The sequence below is a fragment of the Ahaetulla prasina genome, chromosome 1 (genome assembly GCF_028640845.1).
Source record: "Ahaetulla prasina isolate Xishuangbanna chromosome 1, ASM2864084v1, whole genome shotgun sequence".
Classification (NCBI taxonomy): Eukaryota; Metazoa; Chordata; class Lepidosauria; order Squamata; family Colubridae; genus Ahaetulla; species Ahaetulla prasina.
This window is the reverse complement of record NC_080539.1, coordinates 254746667-254773223: the sequence shown is the minus strand read 5'-3', so window position 1 is coordinate 254773223 and position 26557 is coordinate 254746667. Positions and strand designations below refer to the sequence as shown.

The 26557-nt window shown below is 40.0% G+C and overlaps 1 protein-coding gene across 2 annotated transcripts in view; it reads left to right on the top strand.

The window, feature by feature from the left end:
• Positions 1 to 26557, top strand: part of OSBP (oxysterol binding protein) — a 29829-nt gene that overhangs the window by 1330 nt on the left and 1942 nt on the right. Inside the window, exons 2-13 of one of the 2 annotated variants that reach the window (XM_058197145.1) lie at positions 7985 to 8193; positions 10233 to 10483; positions 17432 to 17630; positions 17746 to 17848; positions 20611 to 20665; positions 21240 to 21371; positions 23275 to 23520; positions 24039 to 24159; positions 24604 to 24707; positions 24928 to 25023; positions 25347 to 25525; positions 26251 to 26471. In XM_058197145.1, coding sequence (XP_058053128.1) covers positions 7985 to 8193; positions 10233 to 10483; positions 17432 to 17630; positions 17746 to 17848; positions 20611 to 20665; positions 21240 to 21371; positions 23275 to 23520; positions 24039 to 24159; positions 24604 to 24707; positions 24928 to 25023; positions 25347 to 25525; positions 26251 to 26471 — 1916 coding nt within the window. The remainder of the gene's footprint in view (positions 1 to 7984; positions 8194 to 10232; positions 10484 to 17431; positions 17631 to 17745; positions 17849 to 20610; positions 20666 to 21239; positions 21372 to 23274; positions 23521 to 24038; positions 24160 to 24603; positions 24708 to 24927; positions 25024 to 25346; positions 25526 to 26250; positions 26472 to 26557) is intronic. The other variant, XM_058197153.1, reaches the window with a different exon arrangement.

The following is a 26557-nucleotide window of genomic DNA, read 5'->3' as shown; positions in this document are numbered from 1 at the left end:
TTGTCGCCTCACTCTCTCCAGAAATCTAAGCAACTGTACTATGTCTGCTGCTGCTGCTAAGAGAATATTGAACTCTTCTGAGATAGGTGTTGCCAAAGTTAGGAGAGAAATTCATTTTGGTAGCTTAGAAACCTTATTCACAAACTTTCCATGTCACACATTGCACACAAACTTTCCATGTCACACATTGCAGCTCTTTTGAGGCTTGTGGATGTGGCATAACATACTTTGGACAAAGGCATAGGTTCACATCCTTGCTTAACTATGAAACTGATGACTGGCTGTGCAGGCAAGACAAAAGCATTATTTTCAACCCAGTTTATTTGCAGTTTCTCGCTACCTACAGCCCTAGATAATGAAATTCTCTCCTGAAGGAAAGTTTGGTTGACTTCCACAATACTATATCTTTTTTAGAAACCAATTAATGCATGTTTGCTCATGCATTGCATTATGAGATGACAACTTCAGGGCCAAATTATCTTATAAGTTGGTCTGTTCTTTTGTTGTTGAGGGAGTGGTGTTCTTTTTGATAAATTAGCTTTGTTTTCATTTTTGTACTTTCTGTCTTTGAATGTTGTTGGAGTTATTTTTGTTAATTTTATTTAAGATTCTTCCCCTTACATACATTATTGGTTTTGGAGGAAACAAACTGCTATAAGGTCCTCCAAGAAGAAGAGCAGTATAGAAAATACATACATACATATCATTGTGGTGGAGGGATAGGATAAGCTCCTGAATACTGTTCTCCTCAACTTCTTTGAAAAGGACTGGATTAGTTTGTATTTCTCTGTAAATTAAACCATTTAGTTTAATGAAGTATATAATCTGCTATTTGAAAGACTGTTGTATTCTCCCAAGTCCTTCAGGTCAAAGGTGGGGGGACTCTAATTTCAGAATACTAAATTTGACTTTGAATCCCTCCTGTCTGCTTCAAGGAATCTGCTCTCCAAGGTCATTTTGATCTCAGAAGCACCAAAAGGAAATCTGGAGGCAGGATAGGACAGGATAAGGATCTAAAGGAACATGATCCTCTCACTCCAGAGGAAAATTTAGACCTGCCATTAGAGGGGAAGCAATCCAGCAAATAGATGGAGAATTTCAAATGTCTCTATCTTATTCTGTGCCCTACAGAACTATAAGGAAAAGGAATTGGATTTAGTGAAGCGTTTTGACCTTGGCTTTGCTCCTGTAATAAATGATAAAACAAAAGATTATTGTAATAAATCAAAAGAGCATTTCTGAAGATAGAGGATTTATTTGTGTATTGATAAATGTTATTCTAGTTTATTTAAAGAATTTGTTTTCCTTTGAAAAGGAGACTAGTTTCCCTTTTTGTCCTGAGTTTACCTAGCAGGTTTATTGTTATACAAGAGAAGAGTTGCTACCAGTTGCTATCTTAAAATGCAGAGTAACTACCATTTGAAGTACCGTATATACTCGAGTATAAGCCGAGTTTTTCAGCACGTTTTTTGTGCTGAAAAACGTCCCCTCGGCTTATACTCGGGTCTATCTGACTTATACTCAGTTTTTTTTTAAGCCTCGGCTTATACTCGAGTATATCGGCTTATACTCGAGTTTTTTCTTTTTCACATTTTACGGACGGCGCGGGAAGCCCTGCCGGTGCAGTGAGAGGCGGGCGGGGGCCAGCCTTCTCAGCTGAGGAGGAGGTTTCCCCAACCGGTAGGTGCCTCATTTCCCACCCTCGGCTTATACTCGAGTCCCCAGTTTACTCCAGTTTTTGGGGTAAAATTGGGGACCTCGGCTTATACTCGGATCGGCTTATATTCGAGTATATACGGTATCTCTTCTACTGAATTATGTGTGATGTTCCATTTGGAACCCTGTCTTGCGCATCATCACTTTTATTTGGGGTTTAATGCATGAAGACATTTGAAATAATAAATCAGCCTGCAAACTAGACTCATAAAATTACTGATCCGTAAATAATAATAATATAGTGTATTTTTATTAGCTGCCAAATGGCTAGCAATTCTTTCTCTATTGCCAACCACACAACTCTGTTTTAAAAACACTTTATAAAGCAGGCATTGTAATATAGATGAAAACCTTAAGAAGCAGTCTGAAATGAAGGGATAGAATCATCTGCCCCTCATCGATTCTATTATACACATTGAGTTTGTTGTCATTCTGTTGTTGGGCTGTTGATGTGTGATACTCTTAAGCCAGCCAACTGAAAATTTATCTGAGAAAACTGAAATTCAGAATAGAAATGTACTTAAAAAATAATAGGTTTTTTTGTTGATGAAACTGGTGGACATTATTGGTCTTGGGACATTTTTTCTCTTTAAAAATGGCATGGTTTAAAGGAAATCTATATTTGATAGAAGCAGATAAGTTAATTCTTACCATAATTATATGATAAGCATATTGAACCCTATTTGTTTATTTAAAAAAAATCAAATTATGACTTTATGATCAATACTTGGGGTTATAGGCAGGGTATGCTAACCATACTGCATGTTGTAAATGTCCTTCTAAATATATTTAAGGTACCATTTTCCAGGAGATAAGTGTGAGCTCAGTAGATAATGCTGTACTGTTTAAAGGGCCTCCAGCTATTTGAGCTGTGCAACAGGTTCAATTTTCAGTTATAAATGCTTATGACACTACTAATGAAATAGCAGGGCTGTTATTCCTTATACATCTCAAGTAAAAATATTTCCGTGAGTATAAGAACTTGGCTATGGACATTGCTGAAAATTTGTAAAGCCTGGCTATATTCAATCTTTTTGTAGATAAATTCACATGATTCAGTGGGAATTACTTCTCAGTTAATCTGCAGAGAAACAACATAAATCTGTAAATTTACATCAGTGAGATTTAAATCTGAGTAGATATTTATAGATTTGTACAGTTGGATTTCACATGAGTGATCTTGCATGGGAAGAGGGGCATCAAAAGAAAACCTAATTTCTAAATTTAAATATGTCATTAGGACAGATACAGGCAGTCTTCGATTTACGACCACAGAGGAGCCCAACATTTCCATTGCTAGGCGAGACAGTTATTAACTTGAGTTGTGTCCCGTTTTACAACCTTTTTGGCTACAATTCTTAAATGAATCACTGCAATTGTTAAGTGAATCTGGCTTTCCCCCATTGACTTTGCTTGTTAGAAGCCAGTTTGGAAAGTTACAAATTTATTTATATTTTATTTAATTTGTATCGTATCTTTATTATTTTTACAAACAACTCAAGGCAGGGAACATATCCAACACACTCACCTCCTCTTTTCACCACAACAACCTCCTGGTGGGGTGAGTTCAGCTGAGAGAGTGATTGGCCCAAGGTCACCCAGCTGGCTTTCATGGCTAAAGTGGGACTTGAACTCTCAATCTCCTGGTTTCTAGCCTGGTGTTTTAACCATTAGACCAGGATAGTGCAACTGTCATACATACATACCAGTTGTCAAGTGCCTGAATTTTGATCCCTTGACCATGGGGATCCTGCAACGATCATGTGAAAAATGGTTATAAGTCACTTTTTTTATAATTTACACTTTGTTGTAACTTTGAATAGTCACTAAATGAATGGTTTTAAGTTGTATTTGGAATTATGGATCTAGGTTATACAAAAACTTTATACTTGTATTTTTTGATATTCAGCAGATTTTTTCTGTTCCCGAACCAAATTTAGGCTTGCCAGTGGTTCTACTTTTCATCATTGAACTCCACAGTGTGTCTGATTGTGTCTTCTGGTGATTTCATGAAAATGGTCATGTAGTTTGCTTGGCAACAGTATGAAATTAACATTAGAGTACTTTCTACCGGGATTTATTTTTCAGTAAGTTCCTAGTATCTTCATGTAAATTCCTGTTATGTGTAGCGTCAGTACGGGTAGTCCTTAACTTATAACCATAACTGAGCCCAGAATTATGGTCACAAATTGAGACATCATGTGACCAGACCCAATTTTTTGTCATTTTTGTTGTGATCATGAAGCAAATTCTGTGGCTCTTAAGTAAATCCATTATGCCCAATGGGTGTTTTTTTGCCAGAAACCAGAATTAAACCCTGAGAACTGACAAAAACATCAAAAATCGCAGTCGCGTGACTGCAGGACAGCTGCAAACTACTGTAAAAGTAAGCCTGTTGCCAAAAGCCCAAAATGATCATGGGGTGTAGGAAACTATTGTAACTTCAAAATCGAGGTCATAAGTAGATTTTGGGGGGGGGGGAGTGTCTGTTGTAACTTTGAATGGTTGCCATGCCACTGGTCATGGACTCCCTGTGGAAAGGGCCATGATTAGAAAGTGCCATCCCTTAATCGGCAGACATCGCTTGCTTGTTGACTACAAGCTCTTTATTATTCATAAAGTAACCAGACTCAGGTGGATAAGAATAGCTGGCAACAGGAGGTCATATTTCTCTGGTGGTCTGAACTTGTGGAGGAGGAGGCCTGCCTTGTTACTTTCTCTAGACTCGGGATGGGGAGGTAGAAAGCCAGTGACATTTCTAGTGATACTTGTTGGCAGTTTCTGTGTCCCTCCTCAAAGTAGGTTATACATATTCCAGGCTCCGTTCCTCAGCTTCTCAGTGGGAAAGAGATGGCTCTGTCTTGTACCAGGTCAATATAAGAGGACTTTGTTCTCTGTTTACTCTGGACGGGGAGGAGCTGGGTGAACATCAAAGGTATGTGCAGTTGGTGGAAGCACAGCAATATCTACAGCCAGTTTTGAGAGAATTGAAGGGAAGGAATGAATTTTGGTATGGTTTACAAATGAAGCCTCTCTCACAAATACTGTGGTCTCATTGATCAAACGCTGATTAGATCTGGAACTTTTGTCAAAAGAAATATACCAGGGGTTGGGGGAATAATATGTGTGTATACATAGAGGTGGGTATATATTATATGTTTGACTAGACTTTCCCAAATTAGTCCCTCCTTATTGTGTTGGATATCATCTCTGATAATTCTCAGGTAATCCCTTCATATACACATATTCACACACACACACACAATATGTAAATGTATTTGTAACTAGGATATGTTACTGATTTCCATTCAAGATATTATACTTATGCTTAGTCCCAATTTTACTCTTAGTATCCTTGGATGCCACAATAAATACTCATACCCACTTTCCTTTAGCCTGGAGCTAGGAATTCCCATCCGTTCACTCTTTTCCCCTGGCCCCCAGAAATATTTAAAATTTCCTCATTCCTGGATTTTGTGACTGATATGCACCACAGTAAACATTTGAAGAGATGTAATCGGCTGGGTTTTTTGTTTTGCTTTGTTTTTAAGGGAATCTTGGAACAATTTTCTGTGCTAGGAAAGACCCTGAGGAAAAGGAAGAAAAAATACTTTTAACCACTAGTAAAAAGATTGTTGTACTATGTATTCATCTCTCATTATTATCATTTAAATCCATGTATTTAACAAAAAATAAGAATAAAAATCTGAAATTAAGTATATAAGCTAGCATTTGCAGTCCCATCTTCTAAATAGATCTCTAGTTGAAATTCCCAGCTATAAAATACTATTTCAAATACACTATGTAATACACTATGTTATACACAAATACACTATGTTACAAGAACTATGTTATTTAGACCATTGTAATTTTGATGAAGAATTCTTCCCCCTAAATTTGCGATATAAAGTATGCAGTACTTCATTTTTGTTTTCTCCCCTTTATTTTCCGTTAGTATACAATTTAAAGAACAGAAACACCTACCTGACTAATATATCTTCTAGAACAAAATTAATATGTGAAATAACTTCTTTCTGAAAGAGAGGTTAACAAGCCATTTTCAGAAGTGGTTGACTGTGGGCAAATCCCATGTCTCTTTGCACCAAGGCTTGTGCAAAGCTGTCTCTTCCAGCTCTCAGAGGTCCAAAACCTTCTGGAAACAGCAGTTTTATGATCTCAAGGAGCATCTGTATGAAGCACTTGTCAGCATTTTCAGTTTCTCCCTTTTACCCAGGGAAGAATTTGGAGGCCCTAATCTATATGCAAGCTCCTTGTTCTGCCATAGTCATTGCCTCTGCAAAAAGCAAAGGCATCTTAAATCCACTTTTGTTTCCCCTGAAGTCAGTTCATATGTAGCCCTCCAAAGATGTTTTAACTAAATATTATCATTTTGTACATTTTGATAAATTATGCTTATGATGTAGCTGCTCAAATGGAAGCACAAGTAAATCTATACATAAAAGTTTGCATTAAAGTGGGTATGCACACAAAATTCAGTACTGAATTTATAGACCAAACTTGCTGCAGTTCAGTAGAAAAAAATGATGTATCTGCATGTGTGCCCCTCCACTTAGGTTTTCTTGGAAGTTTAATACTTTGTGAAAACCATTAACACTAACTTGTAAATAATTCTGGATTTGAAGCTACATAAATCATAATTCTCACTGTTATTTGGCCGGAGTTCTTACACTGTAAGATGTAATTATTATGCAATTAGCCCAACCTTTCCCAACCTGTTTTCTTTCAGTGAGTTGGGATTATAATTCCCAAAGTGGCCAGGGATTATAGGCAGAGAAAGAGCGGCCGCTACTGTATATCTGTGGCAAAGTGTGGGGTTTTTTTCTTTTGAGTAAGGGATACTTGCACTAGGTGAGTACAGTCATATTAGTGTCATATAATTACTGCCTATAGGGTTACTGTCCAGGAACATATTAAACAAATATAATCGTGTTTGTCCATGAGAGGGAAAATTCCAAAATGTACAACTAGTCAAAACCTTTGTTAGAACTATGAAACAAAAGACAGTTGTTCTTCATTTCATTTGATAGCTTGAGAGTCTACACTACTTTAAATTTGAATTGTTGCTGCCATACATTCATAACGTCTTAAACCAGATTTTACTCCCAGCTGTGCATTTTAAAAATGTGAATAGTACTGATCGACCTCACAAAACAGTTGCTGTACAAATAATTAATTGGAGGAGTGCTTAGAAAATCAGAGAGCCAGATGTACATACTGAGGGGAAGAAATATGGCTGGTATTAACATTATCATGCTTAATAATTGGAAGCTCAGATTAATTTCCCTTTTCTTCTAATCATATAATTTAAACAGTGTCTATTCATATGCAAAACTGCTTTAGCATTCTGCTCCTACTCTGGGTCTCATTGCTTTATGTACTAGAAGCCCATTTTTTTTATTGGCAGCTCATTCATTTAGTTCTGTGAACATCACAACATCTGGTAGCTATTCTTAAGCAATTTATAATCACTGAAATCCTTAGACTTCTTCCTTCTTGTGGGAATGGTAGCAGATTACTTACCGCTCCAGGGTATCATGCAGCCTAGCCTCTCCCCTCTCCTCTCTTCTCCCCCTCCCCTGTATTCCATAGAACCTCCTCCCATTGATCGCAGAATTGAAATAGAAATGAATTTAAAAAACTTATCATGTAAGCCTAAAATAACACAGTTTTAAAAATAAATGACTCAGTGGCCAGGCTAGTTTCATCTGCTTTGAAACTGTGCCCATGTCCTGAAATATCCCAGGAATAAATATGACCTGGTCCCACGAAAGATTAGCCACTTATTTTATATATATAAGGGAAATGGCTGGGGTTCTGTTGGTGTCATGGAGTGTCTTTTTCAATCCATTAATTGAGTATGGAGGGAGAGGAATTTCCATGATGTCTTGTCTTGCAGCCTCTTACCATCATCCTACCCTGCTAGTCCTGTTGATTTGGTGACTTTCAGAGCAGGACGGGAAATAATACATTGTGACTACAGGATGGATGGGCATGGAATTGTCTCCCTTACCTTTCTTGTCAACAAAAATATCTGCCAGATCGCAGAGCCTTCCATTAATTGAGTGACATCAGTTAGATACAGCCTAATGATGTTTCTAGCTTGCTGTTAATGTGAAGTACGGGTCACATTTTCCCAGAAGGAAACTTAAGATTTAGCTTTTCCTCTTTTTTTTTTCTCGTCTCAGACTAAACTGCTGATACTTTTACTGCTTCATTCTCCTGTGCTCTCTATGTGCCTTGCCCACAGATCCAAAGCAGAGATGCGACACACCTGCCGTGGAACCATCAACTTGGCCACAGCAAACATCACTGTGGAGGACTCCTGTAATTTCATTATTTCCAACGGAGGGGCACAGACCTACCACTTGAAGGCCAGCTCAGAGGTTGAGCGGCAGCGCTGGGTCACAGCCCTGGAGCTGGCCAAAGCAAAAGCAGTTAAAATGCTGGCAGAATCAGGTAAAAGACAAGCTAAGAGCAACAGAAATAGAGCAGGGTGTGGAGGAGGGGCAGGAATATTAAAGGGCTTATTGTGGAGGAAACATGTAAGAGAAGTAATGTGAAAAACAGGGCAATGAGTAGCTCTGAACTTGCATGAATTATGACTTGCCAATGGAAAGTGACTGAGATTGATCAAATCCTTTTCATCCTACTCCATTATTTTTAGTATCTCATTTCTCCTGTGGTTTCAAGGATGGGTAGATGGATACATAGATAAATATATTGTGTATATCTTGTATAAGGCTGTCACGTATATGGTGTGTCTATGTGACTAAGAATTAAAATATTTGTAGATAGTATCTCCCATTTTATTCTCAGATGGGAATTATAAATGTTCTTCCAGTTCTTCTTGTTCAGGCGTCCAACTCTCTGAAGCAAGAATTTCTGCCAAACACCAAATGTTTATTATTCAGTTAAATTGCTCAATGCCCTCTGAATTGTGTGTAGGGCATACTGAGGCCATTGGCCACATTGAATTATTATGAATACAACATTATACTTCTCAAAATTGAAGTTTCTATTTTTGAGCATCAGATTTCCCAGGACCAATTAGACTTATTTTCTATCAATACCATTGAATTGACTCTTTGGCTCATGTAATGCCTCGAGTTCTTTATACCTGATTAAGTTAAACACCCAAACGTCAGTATCAAATGGTTACTCCAGTATAGAAGACAATTTTGTGATTAAGAAGTTATGGTTTAGACCCTCAGTTCCTTATATGATTGTGCTAGATATAAATGTTGCTATTTCCGAAAATACTTTTGTTCTTTTCTTGGTATGCACTGGGTGCATTCTTTGCTGACTTGCCTTTAGTTTTGTAATTTTGTACTTATTTACAGTTAGTGAAAGGGAAAACACATGAAAAATGTGCCCCTAGCTCCTGTATGGTGGTGTTGGGTTGGTTTTTTTTTGGTTTTTTTTTTCATTTTCATGGAGAATTAAGAACTTGGCTCTGGAAATTAACAAAGTATTTGGCAGATTTTCCTGGAACATCATTTTCAATGCTTTCAAAGCAAAATGCCATCTGCCCAGTAATATCTTTTGAGTTCACCTTGAAGGTTGCCAATATTAGCTTTACTTTAGCTCTGTTGAATTTTCAGTCTGCTATTTATTTTTCCATGTAGTCTAAGGTAAAGGCAATAATAGGACCATTAATCGTACAGATTATTGTACTTAATTTAAAAATGTAGTAGATTGCAAGTTGGTCCGTCCTGGAACTCCTTGACCTTCCAAATTCTTCTGACCATTACCTTGGGTTAGAGAGTAATATACAGTATTCGAAATCTTGCCAAACACAGAACTGTACTATTGATTTTCATGCTGTGTCTGTATTTTACTCTTAAATATTTGTGCTCACAGTTCACTGTCATTCTGGTTTGTGACTCACTGTTTGTGGAGAAGGATGAAGAAGAGTGATGCAACTTTTAAAAAAAAAGAGATCTAGGGTGTGTTTGTTTTTTAAAAAAGAGTTTAAGAAAAACAATCAAAGGTCCAACTAATCCACCCTTCTGTCTTTGAACAGGCTCTGGCCATATACGCTTGAAGTTATAAGTAGAGCACAGAGTAGCATTCTTTACCTGGAACTTACATCCAGCATTTGATATTCAAAGGTGTCTCTGTACTGAAGGATCCTTGCTCCTTTGCAGCGTAGAGCTTCCTGATCCTCTGCTTTTTGAACACCTTTGTCTTTATAGTTGCTACCTTTGTGTTGTTATTGTTTTACTGGTCCATCATTGCTGCTTCTTATTTTTATCATTCTTGCCTTAAATTGTTTTGCTTGTTTATTGAGGGTATAGATATTATTTTGCTTCATGGGTAAGGTATATTTTTCCCTATCATATTAAGTATCTGTACAGAGTTGGTTGGGAAGTTTGTCCCCTTTTGTTGTGTGACCACCTCCACAAGTTCTTGTAAAGGCAATGGCCAGATGTGCAGATGTGCCTGGTTTAGAAATAGGCTCCTGTGGTACTACATTTTCAGCTTATTCCTCACAGATGAGTCAGGTGATGAAGAATCTGTATCCCAAACGGACAAGACAGAACTACAGAATACTTTGCGCACCCTTTCCAGCAAGGTGGAGGATCTCAGCACATGTAATGATCTGATTGCCAAACATGGAACAGCTCTGCAGCGCTCGCTCAGTGAACTGGAGACTCTGAAGCTACCAGCTGAGAGCAATGAGAAGATCAAACAAATCAACGAGCGGGCCACGCTCTTCCGCATCACTTCCAATGCCATGATTAATGTAAGTGTTGTTGTTGTTTTTAGTTTTGCCTGTGCAGTGAAGAGAAAACCATCAGGTGTGCTTAGCTCAAATAAATGCTCTGGCTAGTTAATAATCTTATGTTCAGGTTAGAACACCACAGTGACATTTTCTATTCTTTTTATTACTCTTTTGGGTTTTTAGTTGCCTCGGCTTTGGGTAGATTGGTAAATGCCTTTAGCTGGGGAGTGGGATGACAGAGTGTTGGTGTTCGCACACAATAGTTGCTTGTTTTGAATTCCCTGTAATAGCCATTTGCTTGCTGTTCAGTGTGGGGCCACCCGATGGCCAACTGAAAATGGCATTAAAATCAAATTCCAATCAGAAGAAAAAGTTCAGTTTTTTAGATACTGGGAAGAAACAGAAGAGATGAGTAAACTGATATGGGTGAAAGGATCTTCTGAAAAATTAGGATAAGACTTAACATCGCAATGTTGAGATTTGGTGATCTTTATCATTAGGGTTCACAGCACAATTGCACTCTTTGTTTCCTGGTTGTTGCCATTAGATGAGGGCATGAAAATTGAAGGAGGATGGGGAGGTTAAGAAATGGCAGAGTCAACAGAATCTTGGAGAGGCTTGGCTTCACTGAACACAGTGGGATAAATTTCTGGGCAGGGTTCATCATGCAGCAATCTCCCTTATCTCAAAGGAAATATAAATAACAAGTGGAGCTAAACAAACCCTCATCAATATCTGAAAAGCAGTTTTATGGTTCCTGCTGAGTTGTTAACCTCAGTACTCCATAGCACTGTTGTAACTCTTTGAGAAACTACCTTGAGAAAAACATTTGTGCAAAGGAGATGTATTTAAAAGTGGGGGTTGAATATATGCCTGTAAAACCAACGTTCTAATTTATATATTTGAATAAACCTGTAACTTAAAAAAAAATCTTAAACAGCTGAGTTCTCTTCTTCCTCATCAAATAGGTACAATCTTTGGTGTTATTTTAGCCAGTAGAAGTTGCCATAATTAAATCTAGGCTAACCTTCTGTGGTTGCATAGTACAGAAATAAAAAAAAACTTACCCACTTGCATAATTATTTACTTTTCTGATTAAGAAGATAATAATTACAATAAGTGATGAGTGCACCATTGGAAATGCTGAATGACTAGGTTAGAGATAGGTCTTCATGGAGAAAATTGTTAAAGAGCTGACAACAACTTGATGGCACATAATCAGTTGTAATCAGCCTGTGATTTCATTGAGATCAAAGGCTTCCCCTACCCTCATCTTCTAGGCAGATGGACTGAGTGATATGCATATCTCTTCTGCAAGGCCTTTCATGGGCCTGTATGGAATTCCTTGTTGCCTGTGGCTACCAAGTGTGTTGGACCGGAATTCTGATCTTTGAAGAAAAAGTGACATCACAATATTCATACAATGGGTGTTTTCACTTCAAAATGGTTTTATGCATCAAAAATAGCTTCAATGAATATCAGCCCTTTAGGAATGTTGTAGTTGGTCTCAGATAATGCAGAAAAATCTCAAAGTGGATTCAAAATGTGAAGATAAAAAGGTGAGAACTGTGCTGGTATGTGTTTAGAGCAATATATCTTGGAAGCTACATCTTTCTTTTCACAGAAGTTAATAAGGCATCCAAGTATGCTTGTATTGTTGAGATTTTTAAAGGCGAGTGCTGCTGGGTCACTCTTCCAAAGGCCTATTGCTCTAATAGTCAGATTTCTGTGAGAAGCCTGTAAGCAAGACATGAGCTCAGTAATCCTTTCGTCCATTTCCCCACCCCACCCCATCCTTCCACTCCACCTGGAATTATGAAGCTTACTGCCTCATTATTTGTTTGTCTATATCCCACCCTTATTGTTTTTATAAATAACTCAAGGGGGAGCAAACATGCCTAATACTGCTTCTTCCTATTTTCCCCACAACAACCACCACCCTGAAAAATGTGTTGAGCTGAGAGAGAATGATTGTCCCAGAATCACCCAGCCGGATTTAATTTCTATGGTGGGATTAGAACTCACAGCCTCCCAGTTTCTAGTGTAGTGCCTTAACTACTAGATTGAACTGGTCTAGGTAATGTGTAGCTATCATACATCAACCTAAAAAGAGCATGGTGGCTCATTAGGTTAGGATGCTGGATTGATGTTCGGCAGAGTCGCATTTAAGACCCGATTGCTGATGTAGGACTGGTTGAGTTCCAGTCAGATGCTCCAGCTCCTCTCGACCTAACAGTTTGAAAGCGGGCGACCAAGAATGGATAGATGGGTACCACTTTGGTGGGCAACTTAACAGGGACATGAAAGGAGCCCCCAACTGGGGATCCCCCAGGCCATAGTGGTGTCACCATTCAGTCCTTTCAACCCAGAAGCACTTTGATGCTCCCAACATTGAATGTAGTAGTAGCATATATCAACCTTTAAGAACCACTTTTTCTGGGTTTGTCTAATTCTGTTTTAAATCTACCCACTTTGGTTGCCATCACTAGGTTTTATGGTAGTAAATTTCCTCATTTAAATTTGTACTGTATGAAGACGTGCTTCTTTTATCTGTCTTGAATTACTTGTGACTCAGTTTCTTCAGATGATTTTGGTATCATGGGTATGCGAGAAATACTGTTTCTATCCTTTTTCTCCATACCAAACATAATTGTATACAACTTTATTATAGGCTCTGGATATTTAAAATTGTGTACATTGGAAACTCTATTCTCAGATATCCAGAATACTTTTTTCAAATACCGTATATACTCGAGTATAAGCCGAGTTTTTCAGCATGTTTTTTGTGCTGAAAAGCGCCCCCTCGGCTTATACTCGAGTCTACCCTTGCAGCTGGGCCGGCAGGACGAGCCCAAATGCTGCCGGCATGCTTTGCCAGCTCGGCCGGCTCGTTTTGGGGCGGCGGCTGGCCTCCGGCGTTTTCTTCCGCCGCTTTTTGATGGCGGCAGTGGTCGGCGGAGGGGGCGGGGGGCGGAGGGGGCGTTCGACATTTTCGCCCCCCTCTCACTCGTCCTCCTCTCGCCCTCAGAGGGGGCGGAGGGGGCGTTTGTCACCCTCGCCCTCCTCTCCGAAAAGCCGAAATTGAGTGCGAAGCGGCAGTGGGGGTGGGTGGGTGGGGAGGCTGCCGTGAAGTGCCGGCAGGACGAGCCCAAATGCTGCCGGCATGCTTTGCCAGCTCGGCCGGCTCGCTTTGGGCGGCGGCTGGCCTCCGGCGTTTTCTTCGCCGCTTTTGATGGCGGTGGTCGGCGGAGGGGCGGGGCGGAGGGGCGTTCGACATTTTGCCCCTCTCACTGCTCCTCCTCTCGCCTCAGAGGCGGAGGGCGTTGTCACCCTCGCCTCCTCTCCGGCCGAAATTGAGTGCGGCGGCAGTGGGGAGGCTGCCGTGAAGTGCCAGCAGGACGAGCCCAAATGCTGCCGGCATGCTTTGCCAGCTCGGCCGGCTCGTTTTGGGCGGCGGCTGGCCTCGGCGTTTTCTTCCGCCGCTTTTGATGGCGGCGGCGGCGGCGGTGGTCGGCGGAGGGGAGGCGGAGGGGCGTTCGACATTTCGCCCTCTCACTCGTCCTCCTCTTGCCCGTGGGGGCGGAGGGGCGTTGTCACTCGCCTCCTCTCACTCGTCCTCCTCTCGCCTCGGAGGCGGAGGGGCGTTGTCACTGAATACATCCCAATAAAATGCAAAGGTTTCAAAGCATGTTTTGGAAAAGCAGCGAGGATGGGGGAGAATGCTGCCTTGAATGTGAAAGAAACGTGGAAAACTCCAACTACAGTATAAAAAAAAAACATTTGCACTCAGTACTTTTTATTTTATTTTATTTTTTGCCAAGTTTTCCCCAGGGTTTTTTTCCCCCCCTATGGAAATTGGGGAGGTGGGGAGAAAGAGGTGAAAAAGAAAAGCCTCTTGGAAAGCGGAGAAATACGGCAAGAACAAACGATTTCTCCCCCCCGCCCCTCCCGGCGCCGTCCTTCTCTCCCGCCAGTCACACGGTTCAGTTTTTTTTCAGGCTAACTATACTTTGCGTTTCACTCCCCCGAGTGAACATTGTAACCCAGATCACCCGAGACTTGCTCGTAAACAGCGAGCAAAATTACGGTAATCTCCTCTGCCAAATCTATTCCCAAACCCTCCCCCCCCAACACCTCCGCTCCGCAAAGGCAAGAAATGAGCGCGAATCCGAGAGGGCAGGAGGAGGAGGAGATGGGGCATTGCAAGCTAGGGTGGGAAGAAGGAGGAGGAAGAAGAAGGAGGCAAAAGAAACCGACCCTCGCGCAGATCAGCAAATTAGCTTTCCTTCTCCAAACCAATTTTTTAAAAACCCGTTCTACCAGAGCAAATGGCAAATAAGCAGCCCGTTTTGAGTCTGATTATTGTTTCGCGGTGGTTGCCCTCTCTGATCTCCTTGTACATGACAAGGCACCTCTAACCCAGCGCTTTGTGTTTGTTATTGGTAATTCTCCTCTCCCTTCTTCCATTGGAGTCCTCTCTCCTTCCTTTCCGAACGGGGCGGGCGATTTCCCTTCTCTGCCTCTTTTTATTTTCCTGGAGGTGGAGGTGTATTCCTAAGGATGCCTTCAGTGCTGGGGAAGGAGCCGATCCATGGAGGGGAGGGGGGCGACGCTGCCGAGAAGCCGCTGCTTACAGAGAGCGAAAGAGCCAGGGAGACCTTGGCATAGGTGGGCGGCTGGTGTAAGGAAGGAAAAGAAAAGAAAAGGGGGAGTGAAAATAAGAGCAGTCCGAGCTCTGAACTGGGGAACGAGAAGGAAAGAAAGAGGGAGAGAGAGAGTAAGGACTGCCACTGGGGTCAGGGAGCAGAGCACCAGGAAACAGAGCGGCCAACGCGCGCATACTACACACACACAAACACAGAGCCAGCTCCTCCCTGCCGCTGTTGAATCTTACTTCACCGCACTGAGTCCTTCGGGAGAAGGGCGGTATAATAATAATAATAATAATAATAATAATAATAATAATAATAATGATGATGATGATGATGATGATGATGATGATGATGATAATAATAATGATAATGATAATGATAATGATGATGATGATGATAATAATGATAATGATAATAATAATAATAATGATGATGATGGTGATGATGATAATGATAATAATGATAATAATAATAATAATAATAATGATAATGATGATGATGATGATGATAATGATAATAATGATAATGATAATAATAATGATGATGATGATGATAATGATAATAATAATAATAATAATAATAATAATAATAATAATAATAATAATATTCAGCCGTGCTTCGCTTTGATGGCAGCCTGACGAAATGGGGGCAGGGGATACATACACGTTAGGGAAAATAACAAAACAACGTTTTGGGCTCAATTGCAGTCTTAAATTGAGGACTACTTGCAATTTGAACCTTATTGGACACTTCATTCCTGGAGGGTTTTTAAAGAACAGACTGGACAATCCTTTGTCTGAAACAGTATAGGATCTCTTGCTTGAGGAGTGGGGACTGGACTAGAAGATCACTGTTAGTTTGGGATATGTTCAGAGCCCACACATCTGATGACATAAAAAAATTGGCAAAGTCATCTCAAGTCACTTTGGCCGTTATTCCAGGTGGGCTTACATCTGTATTGCAGCCCCTAGATGTCAGTTTAAATAAACCTTTCAAGGACCATGTGCGAAGGATGTGGCATGAATGGATGACATCTGGTCAAGCTCGTCTGACAAAAGTTGGAAATCTGAGAAAGCCAGACATAGAACTAATAGCACAGTGGGTTCGTGATGCATGGGAAGATATTCCAGAGGACATGGTGCAACGTGCCTTCAAGAAATGTGGCATTAGTAATGCTATGGATGGCAGTGAAGACAGCGCATTGTATGAGAGTGACAGCAGTGATGATGACGACTGTGAACTCAGTGATGACGACAACGTATATGCGGATAACATCACAGAAGCTGAAGTAGCTGAAGCTCTGTTTGGACAAACAGATGATGATGAGGAGAACTCCAGTTTTGAGGGATTTTAGCTCTCGTTAGCTTGGTTGCTGTTACTTTTAAAGATACTGTATTTTTGATACCATATTCTTTTTGGGGACCCCCTTTTGCACTTTTATTGTTTTTCGTTCAAATAAATATTCATGTTATTTTACTTGGCTCTATCTTTATTTTTTACATTGACCAGTAGCTGCCTCATTTCCCACCCTAGGCTTATACTCGAGTCAATAGTTTTTCCCAGTTTTTTTGTGGTAAAATTAGGTACCTCAGCTTATATTCGGGTCGGCTTATACTCGAGTATATACGGTAAATACTCCAATGGTTATTTTCAAGAAACTTTTTAATCTAGGTATTTCACATTCATGAGTACAAAATTAAAATACTTTTCGAAGGTGCATAATAGAAATTGTCTGTTAAAGTTTCTGAATATAGAATATTATCTGGCAGGTTCTCCTTACCCTTTAAACTCCTTTGTCCCTTTCTATCAATGTTAGTCTTCTTGTGCTTAATAATATATTAAGCCATATAAAATATTTTTATTGGAATTTTGGTAACCAAATGATTCTAGCTGTGCATATTTGAGTGTAACTGTTCAAGTTCCAAAGGTGCATTTTTTCAAGAGGCAACTGGACTTTCTGGTTTTTTTTCGAAGACTGAAAACTGTTCAAGTATTTTTGGAAATCATTGGGAAATTATTAAATATCTATTGGGTCCAATAAGACAGAAGTAAGCTCTTCTTATAGTTAGTGTTGTCCAACAAGTCATTGTTGGCACGGTAATAATAATACCAGGCATTCTAGTGTAGTTTAACCTGGGGTGGCTCTATTATGAAGCAGAGAAAATGACCTCTTTCAGGTAACACCCTTTAGAGGGGGCAGATTAATGCAAAAAGGAATTGATGCCAGAATAGCATGGCAAGATTTCATATAGTTTTCACCTTGGGAGGGTGATATTGAAAGCAGCATAATGATTTTACCATATCTTCTTCCATTCAGGCTTGTCGAGACTTCCTAATGCTGGCCCAGACACATAGCAAGAAATGGCAGAAATCTCTACAGTATGAGCGCGACCAGCGTATCCGGTTGGAGGAGACACTAGAGCAGCTGGCTAAGCAACACAATCACCTGGAAAGAGCTTTCCGTGGAGCTACAGTCCTACCCGCCAATGCACCTGGCAACATGGATTCCTCGAAAGGTAAAAACCAAACTCTTCTTCCAGCCTGTCCCTTGTCATGTATCTTCCGCTGAAGTTCTAGAATCCCAGATAATTCAGTTCATAAAAAGTGACGTTGATATGTAATTTTCTACAGATCAGTGTTGCTCATCAAAGGGCGATATGAGTGATGAAGATGATGATAATGAGTTCTTCGATGCTCCTGAGATCATCCCCATGCCCGAAAGCATGGGACACAGGTGAGTGACCTCCTGTTCCAGCCCTTCAGCCTTTGGCATTTTAAATGCCAGATCCATGGAAGTATTTCCCTTATCTCTTGACCCTTGTCATAGCGAGCAACCAGAACACTGTGAACAAAATGCAATGCATAAAGCAGGTTCCCCATCTTCCTTAAATACCTTTGTAAGAGAGAGAGAGAGACAATATTGCTGCTTCACTATTGAGATCTTAAAATGTGGGAGGAAAGAGGGTGAACAGAACTTATTGTTCCCTTACAGAAAGGATACATTGAGAATTATGGGAGTGGATATCCAGTATTTCTAAAGAGCATCAGATTGGTCTAAGCTGACATAGACAATTTGGTCCAAGAAATGTACTGGGGACAGCTGATAGCAGAAGAAGAAAGCAGAGTCATGATAAAATTGCTTTTAAATACAGATATTCACCAACTTAAGACCACAATTTAAACTCAATTTTTCTAATACATTCATTTCTGATTTCAATTCTAAATCGTTGGATACAAGATGGGTGGCAAACAAATTTCATAATAAATAAAATAAAAATTTCAGACACAGGAAATTTCTGTCCACCCTGGATGAAATGAAAAGGAAAAAATGAGCTTAGTATGTTTAGAAAACAGATGTTACTCATTTCAGTAACTGTAGATCATTCCACGCAATCGGTTCAGATAAATGTTAAATGTCTTTTAGGGAATGTCCCTAAGACTTTTAGAGAATGCCTCTAAAATTCTTAAGAAAATGAACAAAATTATATTTTCCCAATCTTCCAATATTGGTGATTATTTGCAGTGACCAAAACAAGTTTCTGCTACTAAACAAAGCCAGAATTTCAACTGAAAGCCTATGGAAGTTGTTCAGACAGTCATTCTTGAAACTTGCTGAAAACACTTAGCTGCAAAATTATGGTCCCTTCCCTTATCATCTTTTTTCTTGATCTCTTTTTTGCCCAAAGCACATTAGTTTCTCTTGTTTCGAAACCTGGAGGGGGAAATACCTAAAGTTCAAAGAAACTGCTATTTGTCTCCCACCAATTCTTGTGGTTGCAAATCTTAAGCGCATATAAAACAACTGACAAGCACTGACCTTACATACATTATTGTGATAAAACAGGTGAGGCACTCAATTCCAGAAATTCTGGAGTGAACCTGGTTTTCATTCAAGATTTTTATCTGATTCTGTCGCAAAAATCAACATGGTTTCCTTGTAAGAAGACCATTGTTGGGGAAGAGAGAGAGGATGTGTGATCCAGCTGATTCATTGTATAATATCAAGAGACTTTAATACTATTGACTTTAGAGTCTGATTGATTGGGGGTGGGGTGGGGGACTGTACAGGTAATCCTTGCTTAACAGCAGTACTTGGAACCAGCAATTCTGTTGTTAAGTGACACAGTCATAAAGCATGATGAGATGTGACCACACCAACTTATGACAGCAGTTTAAGATAGTTCCGGTTGTCTCTATTAAGCGAATCCCATGCAGCCATTAAACTGGGATGTTATGCGATCACCATTTACTGTCTCCTGCAGGCTCCCCCATTGACTTTGCTTATTGGAAGCCAGCAGTGAAGGTTACAAATGCCAATCACGTGACTGCAGGATGCCGCAGTTGTTGTAATTGTGAGGTAGTTGAGGAGCCCACATTGTAATCAAATGACTGCAGGAATGCTGTGATGGCCGCAATAAGGTTGTTTCCTCATTCAGTGCTTTCATAACTTAGAAAAGCCTCTTAACAAGTGGCCATCAAGTGAGGACTATCTGTATAGCATTGCAATAACCCCACACTTGCCTGCTGACTATTATAAAAGATGGTGCTGAGGCACCTTTTTCAGCTCTGTGATGCCCCGTAGAATTCTGCTTTACTTGTAATGTAGATCACGATCTGTGTGAAATAACAGAACAGATAATCCAGAGATGGGAAGATGCACATCGGGTATGGAAACCAATCACTAATGATAGCAAGATAATAAATTAAAACTCAATTCATAAGCAGCATTAGTAGATGGTTTCTTCATCCAGACAAGTTCTTATCAGTAGTGTTTACACAATTGCACCATCACCACTCAGTTCAGGCCTGTTACCAATCTACAGCATTCCTTGGATTAGATAACTAGTGTTTTATGTATTATGTCAGTTGAGGCCTCTCTCTCAGTCTTGCTTCAGTCAGAAGCTCAGGATGTAACTTTGTAAGAGAAAGTCATCTCGGATGAGGCCACCCAGTTGTGGAATGTTCTTTTACCCCAAGAAGAGAAATGCTGTTTTTTGCTCCAGCTAAAGACATTTAAATTCTCCCAGGCTCTTATTATCTTAAATTATGTAATGTTTCAATTCTGTCCACAGCAAGAATTAAATGTTCGGATACTAATGTTAATGTTTTAGGTGTTTGTGACTTTTGCTGACTCGTTTTGTGTTAGCTGATACACATTTCTAAATTGCATTCAATTTGTCTTATTAATATTTCTCCGTTTTTGTTACAATATGAAGATAAGGTATTTTAGATGATAAATAATTGAGGGGAGTAAAACTTGGAAGATTTAAGAAATTCCTAAATAGCATTGCTCTATCAAAATAGTTGTCTGGAATTGTATAGTGCTTATATATTCCCTTTTGACTTTAAAACATTTTTAGCATTTTGGGTTTTAGCAAAACTGCTCTGCCAGTTTTGTTGCATTGCTTTTTGAACAGTTTTTTTGGCCAAGAGAACATCTCAGCTGGGGCATTCTAATGCCTTCTTCCTTATGGTGTGTCTTTCTAACTCCTTTAGACGAACAGACAGCAACATCAGCGGTGCCAGCAGTGACATCAGTCTTGATGAGCAGGTAGTTTGATTTTTTGATTTGAGAGGAGGGAAAGGGACATGGCTTTTTATTAGATTCTATTGGGTGATCAAAATTTAACTGTGGTTGAAGGCCTAGGTCAAAGCTAAGGAACTTTAACAGCTTCCAAGTGTTTGGATTGTCAAATCCCATCAGTCTAAGTTATCATGATTAATGGCAAAAATTACAGGAATTGTAATCCAAATATCTTGAGGCGTCATATTGCTTGTCTCTGATCTAGGTTACTCATTTTAGTGTAAGGTTGAAAGAATTTAATCCATAACTTGAGATACAGCTTGTTGAAGACTAGAAAAAAAGAGTAATCTTAACACAGTTTAATTCATCCCATGTTTTTGCTATTTGGAATGCAGATTTTACAGCTCCAGAGGCAGCATTTGTTGGGATAGCTGTCTTCATTTTGATATATTAGATGTGAGTGTTTGACATTAGAGTAACTTTACTTCTAAACTTTCAGCAAAGTGAAGCGGAAATTGTAAGAGTTTGCTCAGGAATTGATATGCATGGTATCCCTTCCCAATAAAACTATAACTACAGTAGTATTCTTTTTCTCCCAAAGTACAAACATCAGGGAGAGGATACTAAGAAGGAGAAGAGAACTCGGATTCCACACAAACCAAATTACAGCCTGAACCTGTGGAGCATCATGAAGAATTGCATTGGCAAGGAGCTGTCCAAGATCCCCATGCCGGTGAGTGGCTTTAATCTGGTTTTTGAGTAAAGCCCCATGCTGTGTGGGAAACGGTAGAAAGCCAAGTAATCCCAAGAAACATAATTGTGCAAGCTTCATTCTGCAACAGACAGTTTGATTTTGATCTTGGGACAAATTTGGGGCATGCTAGATATAGTTAGCTTTGAATCAGAATAATAACAACAACAACAACAACAACAACAGAGTTGGAAGGAACCTTGGAGGTCTTCTAGTCCAACCCCCTGCCCAGGCAGGAAACCCTACACCATTTCAGACAAATGGTTATCCAACATTTTCTTTAAAATTTCCAGTGTTGGAGCATTCACAACTTCTGCAGGCAAGATGTTCCACTGGTTAATTGTTCTAACTGTCAGGAAATTTCTCCTTAGTTCTAAGTTGCTTCTCTCCTTGATTAGTTTCCACCCATTGCTTCTTGTTCTACCCTCAGGTGCTTTGGAGAACAGCCCGACTCCCTCTTCTTTGTGGCAACCCCTGAGATATTGGAACACTGCTATCATGTCTCCCCTGGTCCTTCTTTTCATTAAACTAGACATACCGAGTTCCTGCAACCCTTCTTCATATGTTTTAGCCTCCAGTCCCCTAATCATCTTTGTTGCTCTTCTCTGCACTCTTTCTAGAGTTTCCGCATCTTTTTTATATCGTGGCGACCAAAACTGAATGCAATATTCCAAGTGTGGCCTTACCAAGGCATTATAAAGTGGTATTAACACTTCACGTGATCTTGATTCTATCCCTCTGTTTATGCAGCCCAGAACTGTGTTGGCTTTTTTGGCAGCTGCTGCACACTGCTGGCTCATATCTAAATGATTGTCCACTAGGACTCCAAGATCCCTCTCACAGTTACTATTATTGAGCAAGGTACCACATATATGGTACCTGTGCATTTTGGTTTTTTTGCCTAAATGTAGAACCTTACTTTTTTCACTGTTGAATTTCTTTTTGTTAGATAGCGCCCAATGTTTTAGTCTGTCAAGATCTTTCTGTATCTTGAGCCTATCTTCTGGAGTGTTGGCTATTCCTGCCAGCTTGGTGTCATCTGCAAATTTGATGAGTTCCCCATCTATCCCCTTGTCCAAGTCATTGATGAAGATGTTGAAGAGTACTGGGCCTAAAATAGAGCCTTGGGGTACTCCACTGCATACTTCCCTCCATGTGGATGTAGTTCCGTTGAGGACTACACGTTGAGTTGGGTTGGTCAGCCAGTTACGAATCCATCTGGTGGTGGTGCTGTCTAGCCCACATTTTTCTAGTAGTAGGTTATGTTCTACTTTATCAAATGCTTTACTGAAGTCCAAGTAAATTATATTGACAGCATTCCTCTGGTCCACTAATTTTGTCACTTTGTCAAAGAATGCAATAAGATTAGTCTGGCATGATCTGTTTTTGACAAACCCACGTTGGCTTTTGGTTATTACTTTGTTTGCTTCTAGGTGTTCGGTGATTCATTGCTTATCTTTTCCAGAATCTTCCCTGGTATTGAGGTCAGGCTGATAGGTCTGTAGTTTCCTGGATCTGTTTTTTTTCTCCTTTTTTGAAGATCGGAACTACTTCAGCTCTTTTCCAGTCCTCTGGCAGTTCCCCTGTGCTCCAGGATCTTTGAAAGATATAGTTCAGTGGTTTTGAGATTTCATCTGCCAGTTCCTTCAGAACCCTGGGGTGTAATCCATCCGGTCCTGGTGATTTGAACTCGTCTAGGGTAGACAAATGTTCACTTACCATTTTTTTCCCTATTTTAACTTGTGTTCCTAATCTGTTTTTTTGTGGTGCTGTTTTTGATAGGTTGGATTGCTTTTTCCTTTTGTGTAAAGACAGCTCCAAGGAGATCAGATACTTTATCCCTAGAAAGGATTTCCCGCTTAGTACCTGTTTCTTCTGCTTCCAGGTTAATTTCAACGAGCCATTATCCATGTTGCAGCGTCTCACAGAAGACTTGGAATACCATGATTTGTTGGACCGGGCTGCCAAATGTGAAAATTCCTTGGAGCAGCTCTGCTATGTGGCAGCTTTTACTGTATCATCCTACTCCACGACTGTCTTCCGCACTAGCAAGCCATTTAACCCTCTCTTAGGGGAAACGTTTGAGCTAGACCGATTAGAAGAAAATGGCTATCGTTCCATCTGCGAGCAGGTAAAAAGCAGAGCATGTTCCTTTTCTGTTCCTTGATCCCAGGACAATTCTGGCACTTTCAGTGTTTATAGTATGGGGATGATAGGCCTTCTCGGTGGTGGTTCCTACTCTTTGGTTGACCTTACCCATGGATATGAGGACAGCTTTCTCCCTCTTGGTGTTTGGGAGGCAAGTTAAAGCCGTGTTATTCCAGCAGACACATGGACCCTACTCTGCCCTGTTGCCTCTTATGTAGTCTATTTTTATTTGGTTGAACTTTGTGTTAATTTAACTGTGTATGCCAGCTGTAGGTTATTCATTTCCCAGAGTTAAGGCTGATCGGAGTAGCTTATAAATACGGTAAATTATGTCTGCCTGCCTGCCAGTCTGTCTATATCACCACTTTCATATGAAAGTGCCTCGAGACTTAGTAAATACATTGCTGGAATCTGTTTTCATCTCTTCTTCTGATGCATATCCCTAAACGCTTCATTCCAGAATTGAATGTGCCTTTTTTGTCTATTTGTCATATCTACTAGGTGAGCCACCATCCTCCAGCTGCTGCTCATCATGCTGATTCCAGACATGGTTGGACCCTTCGGCAGGAGATTAAAATCACGAGCAAGTTCCGTGGCAAATACCTCTCAATCATGCCACTTGGTGAGTCTTGGTCACTGACTATCCCTTTTGTGGCCTGCTGTTTTAGGAAGGCATAGCCAATTAATAAAACTATGTTAACAGTTAATAATCATGTTTGCTCCCCAACTGCTGGTAGCATAAAGTCTGGTGTTTCCAGGTGTTTTCTAATTAGACATAGGCTGTATGAGAAAGATGGCAAGCCCCTATACTAAATATTTGTCATTAAGTGTAGCATTCAGGGTGCATTAATCTGTGCTATGTATTACTTGGAGATATTTAGAATATAGCAGACTTCAAGGGCCCATAAAATGCATGCATGGAAAGAGTAACAGGTAGCAAAATAGAACTAGAATTAAAGCCTTCCATGTCTGTACCCAATAGTTACATCCACTGAATATAACATATTTTCCACTAAACCTTAACAAGAAGTCTTCAACACCGTAAAACTATCTTTCCTATCTCTAGGTACCATCCATTGTATCTTCCATGCAACTGGCAATCATTACACATGGAAAAAAGTCACCACCACAGTACACAACATCATTGTGGGCAAATTATGGATAGACCAGGTGAGTTACAGTAAGGCGACATTTCAATGAGATGAAGTTGTTGCTGTCAAATGTGTGGTTGGAGAATAATGGCTAGAAGCCAAAGTCTGAAGAGACTGGTTCCTCCATCTTTTGAGGACCACTACAACAATTATGTAACTCTTTTAAAATTTTTCATAGGTAGTATGGACCCTGCTTGAATTTATCTTTCCCCCACCCCTCTCTCTTTTTTGCTTTCAAGTCTGGTGAAATTGAGATTCTGAACCATAAAACGAATGAGAGGTGCATTCTCAAATTTGTTCCTTATAGTTACTTCTCCAGAGATGTGGCCAGAAAGGTAAGAAATACCATGCTTTATTTATTATCAAGTGGGGTGACAAGGATGGGCCTGTATGATAGCAAGAGGGGCCTTATTCCAGAAGTAATGGGCTCCATGAGCAGTGCTTCTCCTGCAGCCAGGCTAAACACATCCTTGTGGTATGTAAAAGCTGTTCAGTATTCTGGAGAGCAGTCGGGATGAGTGTTTTTTAGTTTATGTGTGAGTCTGGAAACCGTTCAAAAACATTCTATCCTGTATGTAGATTTCTGTTTATCTTTATTGAAAAGGTAGTAGCAAAAGTAGAACTCTGCCCAATGATTCTCCTGAACTCCTGATAACAGGTCACTGGAGAGGTATTGGATCCTTCAGGAAAAGTGCATTTTATGTTGTTGGGCACCTGGGATGAGAAGATTGACTGCTTCAAGGTGAATCCTAGCTTGGAGAATGGTGGTGACAGCCGTCTAAGAACACATGAAACAGAAGACATCAGGGTGGTGTTATGGAAGAGGAACCCACTCCCGTAAGTAATGGAAGGAGCTTGGTTCCTGCAGGGAGCTGTGAAAGAAGCAAAGACATTTTCTCTTCTGACTAAAGAGGGCGTTCTATGGATTCAATTGATTTTGGTTGAGGGCGGGGGAGAAATATATCGTGATAGCATTTAAATCACACCACTGTATAGTCAATGTAATTACTGTTTTTCTATATTCAACAAATACATTCAAAAGAAATAATTAAAATAAACGATGGAGTATTATGAAGTTAAAATAGCAGTGGTGTAGGTCAGAAAATGGAGAGCACTGAACACACACACACACCGACTTTGAAGCTTATTCACCAGCCATTTAATTGAATGTACCCTAACAGCTACTTTTATTTCAAGTGGAAATAACATTTTAGATGCAAGTGTCAGTTATGGGTAGGCATATTTATAGATGTTGAAATCCAGGTAAAAATGGTCTGATTCATTAAAGCATTAAGCAATTAAAACACATCTGAGATGCTTTTTTTGTAACTTTTCTCATTGCTCACTTGGTCAGTGAACAACAGATTGCTGTTTCCCTTCTGTTAGTAGCAATAGGCCACTGATGCATCTAATTTCCCAGGATCAAGAGGAGTTACTTCTGACAATAAAACAACACTCATGTGAAGGACAAAAGGGTGGGAAAGAGAAAATGAATATATGTCATTGCCTTTACCTATGAGCTTTGCTGCCACTTCTGTTATTTTTCTCCTTTTTTGGTACAGGAAGAATGCAGAGAACATGTATTATTTCTCAGAGTTGGCTTTGACACTCAATGCCCCAGAAAGTGGTACTGCTCCCACTGACAGCAGACTCCGGCCTGACCAAAGACTCATGGAGAATGGGCGCTGGGATGAGGCCAATGCAGAGAAGCAGCGCTTAGAGGAGAAGCAGCGCCTTTCCCGTAAAAAACGTGAAGCTGAAGCCATGAGGGCGACAGAGGATGGTAAGAAGTGTCCCATTGGCCTCTTCCATTTAGGAAGCGTTTAAGAATTTAAGAAGCTACTTTATATTTTTACAGCTGGGCAATGG